This window comes from Trichoplax adhaerens, genomic scaffold, assembly GCF_000150275.1.
Source record: "Trichoplax adhaerens TRIADscaffold_9 genomic scaffold, whole genome shotgun sequence".
In the NCBI taxonomy this organism is placed as follows: Eukaryota; Metazoa; Placozoa; class Uniplacotomia; order Trichoplacea; family Trichoplacidae; genus Trichoplax; species Trichoplax adhaerens.
In genome coordinates this window covers 1,317,912-1,336,607 of record NW_002060951.1, presented here as the reverse complement: position 1 = coordinate 1,336,607, position 18,696 = coordinate 1,317,912, and the positions used below count along the sequence as shown (strand labels likewise).

The following is an 18,696-nucleotide window of genomic DNA, read 5'->3' as shown; positions in this document are numbered from 1 at the left end:
CAGCTTGTATATCATTTCCTTTTTGAAAGCGTCTCAAATAGATTCTGTTTATGCAGTACTACTATAAGCGATAAGCGATTAATTAATGGTGTTGAGTTTGTCAAATAAAGCGCAATCATCATTATACGCTTACGTCAGATGGAATAACGTTATTAGTTGTAATCTTCCTGGTAAGGATCAGCTACTCACATTATTGTACAGAACAGAGTGGAGATGTTATAATTATTTCTTGAAATCGAATTCTCCCTGTAATCCTTATAACAGAAATACTCATGATTCAATACCTATGCAAAGCGATTTAGATACTGAATAACATATATAATCTTACTGCAATTGTAGAAATCTATTTCCAATATAGGATCACTGCGAATAGCTAGTAATTATGTTCTACTGAGCATTATGAATGTTGGCTAGTAATGATGTTTTACTACCTTGATGACTATGCCTACTATACTATGATACATTTATATTACACATAAGTTATACTGTATTTCTATCTATTTTGAGGCAAATAACATACAAAAATTTTTAAACGTAGTTCTGTTGGAAGTCTTTTCAAATCTCTTCCAAAATATATGACTTCCGTAACTCTAAACCTAAATATGCTCAGGTACGGTAATCAATTAATACGTTTGTTTTGACCTTGATGTACTTTAGAACCTATCGAAGCATACATTCTACCTGCTTTTATCACTATAAGCAATAAAGCAAAAGTAACAAGTATTTTATTCATGATCATTAGTATACAGCTAATTAATTCTGACTTTATTGATGGCAGCAATGGACTAATAATATACAAATCTTATTTGAACTTGATTTATGTCGGAAGTCTTTCAAGTATCTTGTTAATATCATAAAAAATCCACAACCCTCATCCGAAATTTAATTAGATGCGTTAACTAGCGAGTGCATCGATCACCACCTTAGTATACTCTAGAACTTATTGTAGCACGGATTTGTAATTTTTACTGTGACTAATGAAATGCCAGTAGCTGATACTAAAATAACTATAAATAGGTAAATTCAGTTTCCTTTGAAAATCAATAATTCGAGGCATACTTAAACGACCAAATTTAAATAGTCTATGTGAAGTTACTGGTAGTACATTTTAGATTGAGGTGAACTTTATAAACCCATTACTTATAAATAATTTTTTCTAGTTCTCGTTTTTACATAATTAATAGTTTAAAGTAAATTGTGCGGGCTTGTCATTAATATATACTTTATTCTGCTATTAGTCATAGCTTTCCATATATTGACATATTTGAAATTATGAATTTGAATAATTACATTACACAACTATGAGAGCATTTTAAACGAATACAGATTATAAATACAATCGTAAGTCAAATAGCTCATGATATGCATTTGTATCAGGTTGCGATTATTATTTTAACAGCCAACTTTGTATCTAATCTATTAATATTCAATTCTTATTCCCAAGTTATAAATACTCCTACGATATCTCATTTTGGCGCCTCGGCACAATATTAGGTGTAACATTCCGAATAGCAACGGCGTCACATGAATGTAACATCATTAATGGACAAACGAAGAAATTATTCGATGTAATGAGAAAGTATCAGCGCTGAGATGTTAGCTATTAATTTAATGAATAATTTAATTCTATCTATTGTGGCAAGTATAGCTGTTAGAACTACAATATATAAATTATATCAACAGGATTGGTAAACTATAGAATACAAAACTCCCTTGTTCTATTTCCTAGAAAGGTTATGATATCGTTTACACTATTCCATTTCATTTAACCATTTTTAATAATATATATATTCCTTCATTTACTTTTTAGAACATTTATTCATGCGGCTAAATTTATTATTCTATATCGTTCTTGCTTTCTGATTGATTTAAACAAAGCTCCTATTTAATCTAGGTTTAATTATTTATTGAAATAAGCTTTTTTAGACAAATTGATTTCTGTTATCGATATATCCTACGTCTCATTAATAGATACCACTATGGATGTCTAAATTCTTTCATATCAGCAATCCATTCAACCAAGATTTAATTAATCAACTATAAAATGGACCTAGCTTCATCTAATGTGTTGTTTCAACACGAAAGGTGAATAAAATCATTTATTGCTCCTCACTCTAAATAGAAATCGCAAAATTCTTAAGGCTCACTTGTTATCGTAATTGGTAATTGTTTTTATCCCTTGATAGAAGTATTATAAGATTAACTGATTCCTAGTCTCAACATTGACAGCCTTTACTAAACTTGGCGCAATATAGAGCAACAATTGCCGATCGATCTGATCTAACATGTACAGTAGTAAATTGTAATTATTCTCTTTAAAACAAATAGGATGCGTTGATCTATTTATAATTAATTAATATAATTGCAGATTTAATATAACTTTCTTCGGCTAGTCGGACCCTCTTGCTTTCCAACACAACAAGATAAACTTGGCGCGATATGGGGTAACGATTGCTAATTGATATCCATACAATTTGCTCATACAAATGACGATAGGATGCCTTAACTAAGTATATTTATTTTGATATTCTGTCACCGTGCCGCCGATTAAAGAGATTTCTTCTCTTGGCTCTACTAATGTAATGTTTGCTTAGGATAGTTTACAAAATAAAGATAACGATTGGTCTATGCTATTTTAATATTAATATTGTTTTACATTTTTAAACTTAACCAAACAATTACTTTATGGGGCCGAATAGTATGATAGATGTATTAATTTTATATAATTTTTTCACTATTTTAATATTGATAATGCTCCATAATTTTGAACGTAACCAAATAATTGCTCAAGAATTATGGGACTGAGCACTATGATAGTCATATTAATTTTATATAATTTATTTTTAACTACTTTAATGTTAATATCACTTCACATTTTTAAACCTAATCAAACAATTACTTAAGAATTATGGGACCGAATGATTTGATAGGTACATTAATTTTATATAATTTATTTTTACTATTTTAATATTAATATAGTTCCTCATTTAAACTTAATCAAACAATTACTTAAGAGTTATGCGAGCGAACAGTACGATACACATTAATTTTACCAATTTATGCCACGAAGTAATTTATTATAGATCTGGTACGATGATGAAAACTATTGTACAACATTATTGTGCAAAAATTTAATGCCTTGTTTTGCGGATACTAGAGTAAATTCGCTTCCGTTTTAAGATTCTGTTTATGCCATAATAAAGCTGTCATCCTCTAAGATATTTTCAGTATTTTATAGCTATATTCATGTTGTGTTAAGACTCATGGACTATTATGTTTGGATAGATTCTCTTCTATATTTTAGCATAATGGCTATTATTGTTATAATTAACAATAACCTCCAATTTTTAGCAGATGGGCTTTCTCATGACTTAGATATTATTAAATACATTGGACTAGCAATAAATAAAATTGGCCGATTAGGTTTAAGTCCTAGTCCATAATATCCATTTTGACATGACTTTGGTGCGTAAATGATTTACATATTACATAATATACTTCTTGATACATAGCCCTGATGAAGTCGCAGAAAGATCAACAACCTGTTGAGTGATTTATTCAGAAACAGGCAGATAGATTTTCCATGTAGCATTTTTCTGTTGCATTAATTCAGAGGGCAATTACAACCCGAATCTCAATTATAGACCATTACTAAATAATAACTTGATAGCAATGATTTAGTATGTTTCTATATTTAATTTATTAATTAGGCTGATGTTAATCTATGGCTCTGCTACTGCAGATCAACGTACAGATATAACAAGTTTTCGTTTTGTATATGTCATATAAATATTTCCATCGTATGTCACCGCCAACCTCATTTAGTCCGGGAGAGTTTTACTTCCTGACTTGAAATTAAGTCTTTTTCGTGAGCGTTTTGAGGCAAAATAGGAATTAAAAAATAAGCGTAAATGCCTAACTCGCATAGTTCATATTAACAGCAGTCTTTTTCAAACACTATTCCACAATACAAGGAATTAATAGCTATCCTGCAGTCAGTAGAAGCATTAAGCATAGCAACAAATCCTTCAGGTTTGTGTAGTATGATTCCAGAAATCTATGTCTATCTTGCAACCATAAACTTTATCATTTCTATTCGAAAGTATATCAGTCTTGCCCTAACTTACACGACACTGTACCATGATGCAAGAAATGAATAACTATCCTATAATCAATATAAGCATTTTGCATAGCGACAAATCCTTCGGATTTATGTAGTATGATTCAAGAAATTATTGTCTATCTTGTAGTCATGAACTTTATCATTTCTATTAGTGTATCAAAAGTATATCAGCCTTACCCAATCTTAGAGAAAAGAAACTATATACGAGGTTCTATGGAGTACAATGCGGAATAGAAACTGGTTAAGTCTTTTCAATCTTTATGCTCATTTAAACACAAATCAAGTAGGCTAAAAGAGAATGAAATGAATTCTTGTTGCTTTTTGTTTATTAATTCGCTACGAATTTTTCAAATTCTATATTAGAATACAATAATTTACATCATATAAAAATTTTAGCCTATAAGCGTTACACGCTCATAAATGGTACATATTAAAAAGCATTTTTAGCCAATAGTAATGATATTTTACAATAAAAAGGTACATCTTTCTTCAATTCATCTTTATAAATTATCCTAATTATACAGGCAATCTATCAATCATTTAAGTAAAATAACAGTTGAATAAATAGCTTAAGTCGATAATATCCCGTTAAAAGAGTGATTTGTCCTATTTTTTTGCCTTCATTCTTGCCCCATATAGTCATCATTAACAACATTATAGCAATACTAAAGATTATTTTTCATTTCATAAAAATAGCGATCACGTTGTTGTTAAAGTCTCTGGATAACAATGAATACGGTTGGCATATTAAAGTAATTAGAGTTATTTTGTAAGTTATTATGTTGACGCGATAAAAAACAAGAGATTCAGCGATTGAAACAATCTGGAACATCTTAGATAAAATAACATTTCATTATAACTATTGATGTAGACGTTATGATTGAATTCTACTATTATAGAATAGTTATAGTTCAATGCAGATTGTCAAATTGTAAAACATGACATTGAATAGGATGATGATTCACTATTTGTTTGTCAGGCTAGAAGGAAAAGAGAATTGTTTTAAATTGAAAAGCTTATGACCAGTCATCAGGACTAAATGAGGAAATAATGAAGTATTGGACCACTAAACACCTCACAGTTGATTCAAATATACAGTAAATATTAAAAGGTTATGGCATGATTATCGGGGGTCAATGAGTTTGCAAAATTAATAAAGCTATCTTAAATCTTTCCTTTTCTATCTTAATATCTCATATCAAGAATAAAAAGTAATTTCATATCATTCTAACAGCGATAATTAGTTAATTGGCTCTGAAATAGAATAGGTAATTGGCCTTCTTGTTCTTTTTCATGACAATCATTTAGCCAATTCATGATACGTGTAGTCATTTGGTCACACTGTTGGTGACTATCATTGGATTTCTTTTTGCGACGTTTTAATTTACCTTTAGATGATGATGATGGAAGATTTGTGATTTCGTTAATACCGGAATCGTAACCCATTTCGAGCTTTTGCTTTTGGCCTTCATTAGTGGTTGTCGTAGTAATAGCTTGACTTGATTTAGGAATTAATTTAAGATTTTTCTTGGTTAAACATTGATAAACTGAGCTTGAATCACTGATTGAATCATTATCATTATGGCTATCATATTCATCTTCAGCATCATACGAACATACACTATGATTATCATTATAATATTGGGCTTGTTGTACTAAATGCAACTGATTTAAACCAGGCAAAGCAGATTGTGTAGATTTTTCATTTGCATGGCTTCTAATACTAGGGCGTCGATTGGGCGATTCGTTATAATTTTGTTTAACCAAGACAGAATTTCCAACACTACTTTTCCTTCGATTTGCTTGTGGAATCGATGGGCACTGAAGTTGATCGTTCTTATTACTGAGTCTTCTTGTTGCAAAACGTTGACGAATAATTTCACGCTGTGGATCAGTAGCAGGCGTATCTTTAGCGGTAAAGGTATAACGTCTTCGGACGAAATTATTACCAGATGAGTCTATTTTTTTACTTTCTTGATCTGCTGTTACTGTAGATGGCTCTAGCAATTTTGGTAGTGAATGATTGGAGCGGCTTCGACTCTGTAGCATTCTCAATTTAGGCTCAAGACGCATGATGGCAGTAGTATGGAGATTAGTCCGCTTTAAACCAACGATCAATATAAACTAATAAACAATCATAAGCTAACTTGGATCAAATTTTTCAACTTGACCATACAACAGCAGCTATAATCCTACAGAATAAAACGATTTATATCCAATAAATGATCTCACTAACAGATAGATAAATAGTTTACAGGTTGTAAAGCGAGGAAATAAGTAGCCAATAATAATAATTAAATCGACTAAGAAAGGATGTCGAGAAAAACGGTTTAAAGGGTACCGGCAAGCAAAAACGTGCAACATAAAACTACCAACACAATATGACAGGATAGAGTTTTAACAGAAATGGCAACCGACACTAAGTCTATATAGCCCAAGAGGGTGTTATTGTCTTGGATAAGTGATGAACTGGTTGTATTCACGTGTTGACAAATTGATTAGAATTAAATTGATGTCATCCAGCCCATTTTGATTATTAGTACCCCCCATTTAGTCGCCATCTATTCTATTGTTGATCTTGATAAGTCTCTTATTTAAAATTGGACGTTAGTAGTATTCTGCCATGGACTGTATCTAAGAAAAAAACTATAGACAAATAAAACGATAATAGGCTTAGTTATCATCCACGTAATTTCAAGAATTCGCAATTGAATTGATAAGAATACTATCAACGTATATTAATCGTCATAGCGCTCCCTATTGAGTAAATTGTTGACTTTATATTATTCCTTTTGTATTGATTTAATTAATCTTATTGAATTGATACAATAAGTGTAAGCCTAATGTTAGTTACACTGTAGCTAAGGGAATTATTCAACGCCTATTTCCTTGTCTTTCTTAACTCGTTCAACTATTCAATAAATTTCATGTTTCTTATCGGATTGATAATTGCTTTAATATCTTTTCTATTGTATCCAACATTCTATTAAGCTATTTGCTATGAATGTTAATTTTTGCTATATAGTAGTTGATTTCTTTCAGTTATAATGCCGATACAATTCTATCCAAATTTTATATTATTCGTACCGTTCCAATGTTATTATGAAATGTAAATGCCATGCTAAAGCTGACTAATCCTCTATTCAGTCATTACAAAAACTACAAAATTTCGGATACTATTTGTGTATATGTTATATATATATATAATGATCTGCAATTAATCACGTTATAGGCGTACAGTAATTGTAATAATATCAAACGGATGTTAGAGATATGATTGCAGAAAGCTAGTAACAAATTAGACTAAATTATGGAACAATTAAATAAATGCTATACAGTAGATAAATAGCGCAAACGTAATGATGCCGTCGATAAATTTCATAAAGCTTACTTTATTACAAACATAATTGTATTTAGATAATGCTGATACACATAAAGCTGTTGAAGCCAAGTAGTATTATAGGTTAAGTTATACAAAAACGAATGATGGTATGCCCTAACATTACATGAATATAAATAGAAATATAGATAAAATTATTTATAATGAAGTATTAATAATGCATAATCGTATCAAATTAATGATGAATTAGATAAAAATTCACAACCCTAATTATTGTTGTCGGAAATTGCATAAAATTTTACGACGATGAGGACTTAATTGCTAGGAATTAAATAGTTATTGATATAACTATATAAAATCAATAGCGATGTAAATATTGTCCAAGGAATCAAACTATATTATAGATAGATAGTAAAAATCAATAAAACTAATGATGGATTTTATAACGTTCATAATGTTATTAGTAACTAGTATGCATTTCCAGCTGATTTATAAAAGTAGAGGTTCCAGTTTTTTGCATTCCTTTCTCTGTCATTTCGAAGCAATCTAAATGTAGCATTGTGTATGATGTATCGCTATCAGCAATATTGTAATCTGCATAAATTTTACCTATAATTAAGCTAATTAACATTGAAATTACTTGATAGCAGCCATTTCCTCTCCGGCAATAGATTACATATTTTCGGCATATCATGCATGACCATCTGTGGTATATATTGACTATCAATTAAGTTATTAACATGATTTTGTTTTGCTGCAATTATCTTACTTAACATCTTTAACACATTTAAGTAGATAACAGATGCTACTTTTAATAATGATACGTAGCGAAAATTTTAATTAGCAGAGTAGCATCGTACTTCTGTAAATACGAATCCAGTATTCGTCACTTTGTTATTACTAGAGCTATTTTGCAGCCTTGTTCACTTAATTAAAGTCTTCCTAATATGATTAATGTTATCTTAACTAGCATATGATACAAACTTTATTTCCATGTAATTGAGAATAAGAAATAAGTTGTGAATATATAATCAAAGAATATGTATATTTACTAGTCTATGAGCTATCATAATAGTTTTCTCTAAAACTTATGTAGATTCATCACTTATACAGCTAGAGAAGTAAATTTCATTTTACTTTATTGAGAGATTATTTTATAACTTGGTAGATAATCTATTCATCAATTATAGTCAATCATCAATATTACAGTCGTAATATTATCAAATAAACAAGTCTTGATTATGCAGGCTGCCGGGTGATGTTTATATAACCTAGTATTCATGTATTTATTCCATTAAGTAGGTTAGAAAAAATTCTCGTCCTTCAGTTCAATCAAATGACTTGAGTATAAGTATGTGCTAGTTTTAGTTATATATTGAATGTGTTTACTAATTATATCTTTTCTCTAATGCTTTGTTGTAGTAACAACCAAATAAATCCTCCTCCTAGATATATCATTTGATTACTTAATTGACAACCAGTCCATCAAATACGGGCATAATTATAATGGGCTACATGATATATTGCTTATTTATTTATCATCCTAGAAGTAGTAAATGTATCAGATTTATGTAAAATTAAAAAGTTCTGTATTTAATATATCAGGAATGAAAGTTGAATTTTAATCATTCCATTTCTAAATCAATATAAAAAATAGTATTTCTTGACCGAAAATAAATATTTTGCTAACATAATGAAATGGTCAAATTTAACTTTACGCAAGCTAAAATAAAGATTATATGAGACATCTTGTTCTACCTGTAAATAAAGATTTTTCTATAACGTAAATATACTATATTCTTTACTTCAAATTAGGTAATACTGTAACTAGCATAACTGCTAGATGATTGTTTTCGGAGATTTCCATAAATAATAGGTAAATCGTTATCTCCGACATTTTAATTATCAAAATTTGAAATACTTTTATTTAATTATTGTACCTGTACCGTATAACTCTATAATCATATCAAATTAATGTTCTATTGAACCTCTGTTCTTTTCTTTTATATGCTAGAATTTATTATTTCATACGTAATGTGTCCGTAATATTGTTTACTACAGTAGCTTTAATATGCGTTTTACTATCTTATAACATGCGAACTAGAACATTCTCTAATTATAATTTAAGATAGATGTCCTTGCTAATGCATGGAATAGGTATTACTCAGTTAAAATCCTACTCCATATAATTGAGGATTATCCTTAATGTACCATACGAGTATTAAGATAGATTTATCTAATTCTTATGAGCTCTATAATGCAGTAGTAAACCTCAAAAGTTCAGATAAAATTGAGCCTGCATTACTCAATGGTAATCTTAGACCCATATATGTAAGTTTGATCATCAGTTTCTATGTCGGTTGCACAAAATTTTGTTCTAATTATCTCCAATGTTTACATTCCATTAAAGTGTTGCAGGCAAATAATAAAGTTCTAAGAAAGATAGTTGCTAAAGATAGGATGTAATAAACACTAAACTGAAAAACAAAATTATTTACGGTCTCACCCTATAAACTCAGATTACTTTCTAGATTGCAAACTCAAGCATAAACAATTACTATACCAGCTATAGACTACGCGTATTTTATGACCAGTGCCCATTTGGACTATAATATAAACGATTGTCTTCGTCTAAATAGCAGCATCAAGTGCATATGATCATCGATTCTGCCAGCGCCTATCATTGTGTTAGTAGGTTAATTAATACTTGGCAAAGGTCATAGTTTTATTGACGTATTTCTATATTGATAAATAATATACGAGTAAAAGACTGAAAAGGATTAGTAATAACAACAAAGCATATGGCTACTAGTACCTATGGATAGGTTTTACGTTTTTTATTATTAGACAGTTGGTATGAAAAAGATTTAAATTATTGTTTGATCAAAATGGGACAAAACACCCGTATAAACAACTACTGAAGTTTATAGTATAAATAGAACGCCTGTGACGTCTTATTTATTTCAATATCAATCATGCTATATTATTTACCGTTATGACTGGCAACTGCTATTGTTACTATGCTAATAAGAGATCTTTAAATAGACTTCTTTTTAACTATCAGCAAAGTTTATGTCACAAGCTAGCAATAAAGGCACCATTGAGTGAATTTTAAGGGTAGAAATGAATAGACTCTATTTTTAACGATGCTAGATTGTTGATTCGAAGATATAGAAATATTTAGCAGACAGTAAGCATAGATCGTGGCGACACTAACGTAAACACTCGAATTTATATAAATGTATACAAACACTGTATACAGATAAAATCGTATCTTACATATAATTATTTATTATTAATTTATGTTGAATATCATCAACAGAAGTAATAGGTGTGAATGATTTTTAGTTATAAAGTAAAATTGATAAACATAAATCGTCGTAAAAAGGATTGTGCTTATTAAAATTTATCGAAGATTTACCATATCCATTTTCAGAACATAAATGATTAGTATACGAAATTGTATATCCTTAATAATTAATTTAAAAACAATATTTGACCTAGTTTAAGACTATCGTGTTATTATTGGACGCCAGCTGCAATGTACGCGTTGATGAGAGTATTAATACAAAAAGGGATTATATTATAAACATTTTGACCTGAATGATCATAGCATATGTGTATAAGTTACTACGTCAACAATTCGAGTCTACGTATGATACTGCATATTTATGACGTTAGCTGTATGAGTAATTACAGTTTAATTTAATATTAATCGGTATAGCTCCTATTAAATATTTGCTATAATAGGTGTAAAGATAATTTATTACAAGAAAATCAATCCTAAAATAGCTATTCTAGAAACTTTTTCTTTACATGTCGGGATATTGATGCTTGTCGCTTAGTTTAGATATAATTTCAGCTCTAATTTGAGAACTGATCGTTGTTACCAGGTATTTTTAGCGTATATGAAGTATAAATGATTATATTCAGATCTCATGCTACAGAAATGATCGTTTCGTAATTTTCTCTTAATTGACGTAGTAAACTCATTGCATGTAACTAAAAACGGTGATAAAAATAGAGTATGCATATATTGTATCTTAATATGTTGTTCAAAAATTTGAAAACTTAATGCCACTGAGTGTATTGAGCATAATATATTAAAGCAAAAAAACTAAAATTTGACTACATTATATAGAATAAATTTTTTTGAAGTAAATTTACTATAAGTTTTCAACTTTAAACTAACATGAGAAGCATATTAATCTTTAAATGAGGTTAAAAATGGCTAGAATTAGCCATTAATTTTTCGTTTGTAATAAATTATATCGGCACTATAGCTGTTGGAAATACTTCTTAATGACTATGCCATTCTACAGTCTAGCCAGAAATCTTCTATAAGATTGTAGGTAATAAAGAACAATAATATAAAATTAAAGTCTAAATAAGTCAACTTTCGCTATTTATGAGCATACCTTAATCGTTATGCCCCAAAGAATCTCTTTATTATAAAGTATTATAAGCTATACGTACGTATCTAACGCCAATCAGCGTTATTTGCATATACAACGTACTACGTTACTAATGAAAATAAATACTGTTAAAGGCTCATCAAACAGTATTTCTGAAATGTGATAGATGAGTCTGTTGGTATTTGGTAAGCTCTGGGCCTGATGGCTGAGCCATTCTTACCAGAAAATATTACTCATTCCTCGTTTTTGACTACTTAACAGTAGTATAGGAGAATTTTGTATGTGAACAGCGTTATTGCAACCGCAGCACTACAAGTTAAAAGTGACGTACAAATTTTAATAGATGGTATTAATAATCGAGATAAATTCAATCAAGTCATATTTATAACATCTTAGCCCTGCAAACTTGTTTATTTGGAATACTACTGTATTAGATGCGGTACATGTACATATTTTGTATAGCCTTTGGAAGTGATGTTAGGGCTAAGATATTTCTCTTCACAGAGTTTTCCGATTCCTATTATATATTATTAATATCTCATCATGCACTTATTCATATCCGGTATACCATATCAATAGTTTTATCTTACTACTTTGATTAATGTACATAATTGTAATTTGTGTAAAATGTATTCGAATATTTTACGATACTTCACAATACACAAAAAATGGTGATGATTTGGACTGCCCAAAATATTTCCAATTACCTCGTAAATCGTCAATGTAGGACAAAAATATTTACTTACTGCATCTGAAGTGCCTTCTATCACATAACTTCAAATAGTTATCAATTATACTATCCAATAGGGATTCTAAATATTTAATTAACCCTCAAAACTAGAAGCTACTGTGGTATGATGTAAAAACACAGTCTGTAGTTACCGCTGCAATAAAATTTCATCAAGCAAATGATTTTAATACCTTAGCGCTATTAGAGAGAGAAATTTTAATTCTGTTACGTAAATATACACTAATAATATACAATAGCATGCAGTACCATTGATGAAATACAGTCCATAATGACTCAGTATATGCCGGAGGATAATACCACCAATATTTAAGTTGAATCATCTACCGACAGTAATGATATAACGGAATACATTTAGAATTAGTCAATAAATAAATACTGTCAGCAAATAAAACATTCCTAAGAAATGAGACCTTCCAGCGACTGTTTCAATAATCTTTTTTGAAAATTTTCAAGGAGCAGATAATTTAAATTCGAACTTCTATGGCAAAAGCAGAAATCGTAATTACGCTTCCGCATTACAGCATTAGATTCTATATACGAAGTATTTGAATGGCGCAATTTTCGGCAGACCACAATATTAGCAATAAAACCTCTATTACAACAAATTTTAAGGAACTTGACATGAACTGAAACTAGAACAAGGTTATCAGGAGTTCTCATAAGCCGCATTGTATATCGTTTGGCCTTCAATTGAGCCCAGAATTCAGGATTACATGATTTTATTTAATAACTCATTGATATTGTCCTCTGATCTTTTACGTTATAAAAGGTACTGTAGATTTGCAAACGCCTGCTAGCAAGAAAGTAAGCTATGTCATTTACTATGCTTGGTTCCCTTAAATTTAAAAAGTTCACTTTTTATTAACGTGACAGAATTTAGGATCAAAAGATTGCGGATACTTTGCCCTAGAATTAAAATTTGATAAAATTAATTTTAATTATTTAATATTAACTAAATTTATTTACGACCATAAGGCTGCCTGTAGTATTATTGATAACAATCTGCTATAAAAGTTCGCTCTTTACAAACTCACATTTATTAAAATTGACCTAGGCAAATCCCCATGCTTCTAGAGCTTGACAATAAAAATGCTCAGTTTTTGACATGATTTCATTATCGAAAGTTTGGCACGGATGACAACTGCCGCGATACAGATCTTCATCCATCCATAAACCAAAATGGCCACTAATTGGACAATCGAAATAATTGTTTATAAACATTAAGAAATATTTCAGCACTGCATATAGTGTAATTACTTACTCTCCTCCCCCTATAGCAAAGCCATCCGTATCGCCTTTAATAATATAATGATTATGCCCAGTCCATTGATATATCTGCGAAAAAATTCGTTAATGAAATGCTTCTAAAATGGTACAAAAATTACCGTAACAGTACCTGAAATAAATGGATAAAAAAACACATTAAAATAATGCTTACATTTCTCTCGGGTTTTATAGTAAACATAAATGATTCCCCTGTGCCATAGTAGCCATCACTTATTCGAATTTCAGAAGATACTACAGCACCAAATACCTACAATGCGAGACACGTTGTGTTTTAAAGGTTGAAAAAAATTATTTAAGAAATTTAGTTATAAGTAAAACACTTACATATTCATCCATGTCCCTTATTATTAACAAAACTGGTGTATCCCATTCAGCCATATTTCTGTACAAAGTTTTCAGGCTAATGCCATGTAAGAAAGTGCTATAAATCATGTACCAATTGTAACCGATACACCGAGAGGGCATATTTTCAGAGAGCTGTTCGGGTAGAAGCAGTCAATGAATATCATTATTAACTTATACGAGAGGTTGCTGATTTTATGGTGACTTACGAAACTAATATCATCCTCTAGGAGCAATTGTGTAGAACCTCCAATCATTTCCGGTAATGGAAGTTTTAAATCTTCTTCAATACTATCTCTAAAGATATTAGTACATAAAAAGAATAGTTAATCATAACATTTATGCACATAATTACTAAGAATTGATTGCAAGCTTCTTACATTGTACTTAAATGTCCGAAATCGAACGTTTTCGACAACATTTGCACCGACTAGTTCAAAAAAATAAACGAAATTACTTGTAAGGTTTCATTCAGCCAGTAGATTTAAAAAGTAAACACACTTATAAAATTAGCAATTGTACACTTATTACCCTCCGACGAACTGCAGTGGCTACACCGTCATCAAGAACCTCAAAGTCTTCCTCGCGGCCATATATGTTAGGAGACCAATGAATAAAGAAGGAATATAGTTGGTCGACTCTAAAAAGAGATTAGAATCATTAACAATTCATCCCGAAAAAGATGTTTTTAGTAATGATAATTGCCTGTTTGAAGGAACAGCAAACCAAAATTCTTTCCTATATGGAAGTTTGTCTCTAGCTTCATCGTGAACGAAGAAGGAACCGCGAATATTAACTGTTTCAGAACCATCTTTCTTATTTTCACTGCCGGTAACACTTCCTGGCATGGTTTGCCTGGCAAAACTAATTGTTGACTTAGCTATATCTGCTGCTGCATTTAGGGCAGCTGAAGCAAAAGACGATTCTTTTGGCTCTGTTACTGCTTTCGCTTTAGGAACATGTTCGACGTGCAGACTTAAATAAAAAGGCATATCGGGCTCATGATATTCTTGTTTGAGTGATTTAGAATCTGTAACAAATAACAATAAAGTAACTCAAGAATAATCCTGTAAAATAATTTGACTGGTTTATTTTAAAATATTCCCTAATATAGAATATTAATAACCATTTTTCGATTCATCTTCATCAAACACAGAGTCATCTTTTTCTGTTGTCTCGGGCTGACAGTCATCAGTTGGGGCATTTCGAGTTTTTCCGTTATCTGCTGATGTATGCTCTGACGATGGCTGAACCTTTGTTTCCTGCTGTGCATCATCATCATGTTTCGGCTGTTCTGTCTGTGATTCTTCTTGACCTTTGTTGTCGTCATTGCCACTATCTTGAGATTCAGCGCTAGTTTCCTCCTGTCCTAGGGTATGCTGTTGTTCTCGTTCCTTAATGGGTACGCTAACAGCAATTCCTGGACTAGGTAAACCCCGTTTAACATCAGAATCAGTTTCGCTACCGCTGTGATGACGATCAGAAACACTTTTACTTTTCTTAATTCCTGTCTCAATAGCTGATTTACTGCTTTGGGGACTAATCTGTTTGGGAACATAACTAACGCTTGCATATCCCGAAGTGTCTTTGTTTATTAACACGGAAAAAAGGCTTCCAGACTCAGAAGATGCGCTTACTTCAGAGCTGACGCTATCATGACCCTCATGACCAGCTAATTTTTGTCTAATGTCTAAATTGCTTAATGGGGGATCAGACTTATTTCCGAATATGGGGTTTGTATCTTTCGATCGATAAATAGGAGCCTCTGGGTCACTTTTAGAGCTAAAAGAATAGATCAGCGATTAGGTACTACTGCTAATATTGTTCTGATTTGCATTTAATAAAGAGGTATAGTGAGACCTAAAGCTCTAACCTTCGTTGTTTTTTTCCACTAAATTTCTTCATAATCGTAAGATCGTGATGCATTGCAGCACTAGTTACTCTACCTAGAGGTGCTACAACCTCATAACAATTGGAACCGTTTTCCATCACAAGCGGATCTGAGACGTACGGGTTGAACATTATCGATTGAGGGGTTACCAAGAGGACACCTTTTACCGTACCCTAAAAATACATGGAGTCAGTAATAAATTGCTAGTAATTACCTAAAGATATCAGGCTGCATACAGTACGTGCTAAGAGTAAAATAAACCTACATAGGAAATGTGTTTACTGATTTTATGTTTTAAGTAATGAATGCAACAACGTGATATATCGCGTAAATCCAGTAAAACTCAGACTATAGTAAGAACAGCTCCGATTGAGTCATAGCATTCATTATTACAGATTAACCGATAATTTATACTTGGCATACGCATACTATTGTGATTGAGATTTTTCTTCAAAACTTACCAATTTTTCAGTGATCCGTTTAACATTAATTTTCAAGAATATATCTGAAACCTCGTCTTCTTCTTCAGAAATAGATAAATTCGAAGAATGTGGACGAATGTCCTCGTTATCATTACCAGAAGTTTTTCTACCGCTCCGAATTACTTCTTGTATGATCTATGATAAAGAAAAGCTTTCAATTAATGACAAATATATAATATAAAAGATATGACAGGATTCCTATACTTGATATAATAATGTTATTACAAAGATAACTTGCGATAATGATTCAAATGATAGCAGTTACTGCAAGACTTTAGCTGTATGCAATACCTTATCCGATTCATTTTCCATTGAACGGCGATTTGATCGCTCTGAGCTTTCAGACGCGTGTCTAGCTAATTCGTCGTCCGTTTCGGAGTCTTTCCTCGAGGGTACAAATAAGATCTGTAATTTTCAAATTAAAATTAAAGATAAGCTTTTCAATCACACATTGAGATTTTAAGTTACATTGTGTATACAACATCTACAATACCTGTCCAGGAAATAGCATCTGAGATGTAAGCTTATTTAGCCGTTTCAGTTCTGATGGTAGTGTGTCGTGTTGAAGGGCAATACTGGCCAAAGAATCATGACTTGAAACCTAGTTTATCATAATAGAAAAGTTTTTATGCAAGTTCTAAGAGATTATTCCTTAATACATAATATAAACTTGTATTGCCTTTCAAACATATTTTTTAATTTTGGTTATTTTATTAGCATAATGACATCGTGGTATGTTCGTAAAAGTGACTAAATTAGCTAATAAAATTCATAAAATAATGACTCCAATAGACGCTAATGTAATGATAGACTATTCCAAGAGTAAAACGCGAACCAAATCATAGAAAATACCGTTACAGGCACAAGAATTTATTACGTAAGTAATACTACGGTCTTTCTGATTCAAAAACTATATATTAAGGTCTTTTGACTTTATGATGGCAATAGCTGAGTTATGTTTGATAAGGTATAATCAGCCTATCTGTGGTGATAATTATTTAAAAGAATTTTTTAATTTGAGAGATGAGCGATACAAATTTATTGCCAAATTTACCAGGTATTCTTTGGTATTAGGCGGTTGTTTTATTCTTCTATTTTTCTTCTTGTTGTCCGTGTTTGATTCTAGATCTATTCGATTACATATTATTGATCACAATAACGTCAATAAATCGGATACGGTATTATATTACTATTAAGTACAGTATCATCGAACAGTGTTATCGTGCAGTTTCCATTATCATACATTAATTAAGCGGCGGTAGTTAAGGTATACTGTATGTCTCGTATAATTACGAATATGTCGTTCTCAAATTAGGATAATCAGTTAGAAACTACGTAATAATTTGACTTGTTTTAGATATGCTATCAGGATAACTAGTGTAAACTTCCTGAATCTTAAAATATAGGGAATTATAGCAGCACTGTTATAAAATAGTATTTCCAAATACAGACAACTAGGAAGTCGTCACCTCGTTTGGCTTGGTAAAGTAAGCATAGAGATAAATACACCATAGCAGCCAGATGCCCAGCACAACGATAGAACGATGATACAATGAAAATGCAGAAGCGGAGTAGCGGCGTTGTAATCGTATGAGCATAGTAAAATTTGTACAACAGCGAATTTTAACGGTAGCGATATATACGTAGTATAGCGCAAAACATATTATAGTTAGCATAAAAAGTTGAGCTAATAAGCATGGGGTAAATATATTTACTGGCAGTGCTAGAAACTTGTGATAATACATTTCGTAAATAAATACGGTATTAATAGATGGAGGAAGTCAAGATAGTTTGAAAACTAATTGAGTTTACAATCTGTAGTGGCTCAACTACATATTATATTACGCATACTATACTACTGTATATGCTTAAGTCTTGCAAGTGTAACAATCCTATTTTTATTAACACTTTGTGATAATGTGTTAGATCATACTAACGCAAGAATTGCAAAATATGATATTATACAGAATACTAATCTACTGACTTAATATACAGTATACAGCAGCATATTTTTCGACAATTAATATTATAATTATTAATTGTTACTGTCAATCCAGCATAATAA

General features: G+C 30.9%; 2 protein-coding genes across 2 annotated transcripts; both read right to left on the bottom strand.

The window, feature by feature from the left end:
• Window positions 1-5,350: 5,350 nt before the first annotated feature.
• Window positions 5,351-6,196, bottom strand: TRIADDRAFT_58915 (uncharacterized protein; the record flags this gene model as incomplete). Its single annotated transcript, XM_002114885.1, has 1 exon — window positions 5,351-6,196. The coding sequence occupies one exon, from the start codon at window positions 6,194-6,196 to the stop codon at window positions 5,351-5,353; it is 846 nt and encodes a 281-aa protein (XP_002114921.1).
• A 7,483-nt stretch (window positions 6,197-13,679) lies between these two features.
• On the bottom strand, window positions 13,680-14,411 carry TRIADDRAFT_28587 (uncharacterized protein; the record flags this gene model as incomplete). The annotated part of the gene is made up of 4 exons (XM_002114884.1): window positions 13,680-13,815; window positions 13,891-13,964; window positions 14,068-14,163; window positions 14,241-14,411. Coding segments are annotated over 4 exons (477 nt in total), but the record flags the coding sequence as incomplete, so codon positions are not given.
• Window positions 14,412-18,696: the final 4,285 nt, after the last annotated feature.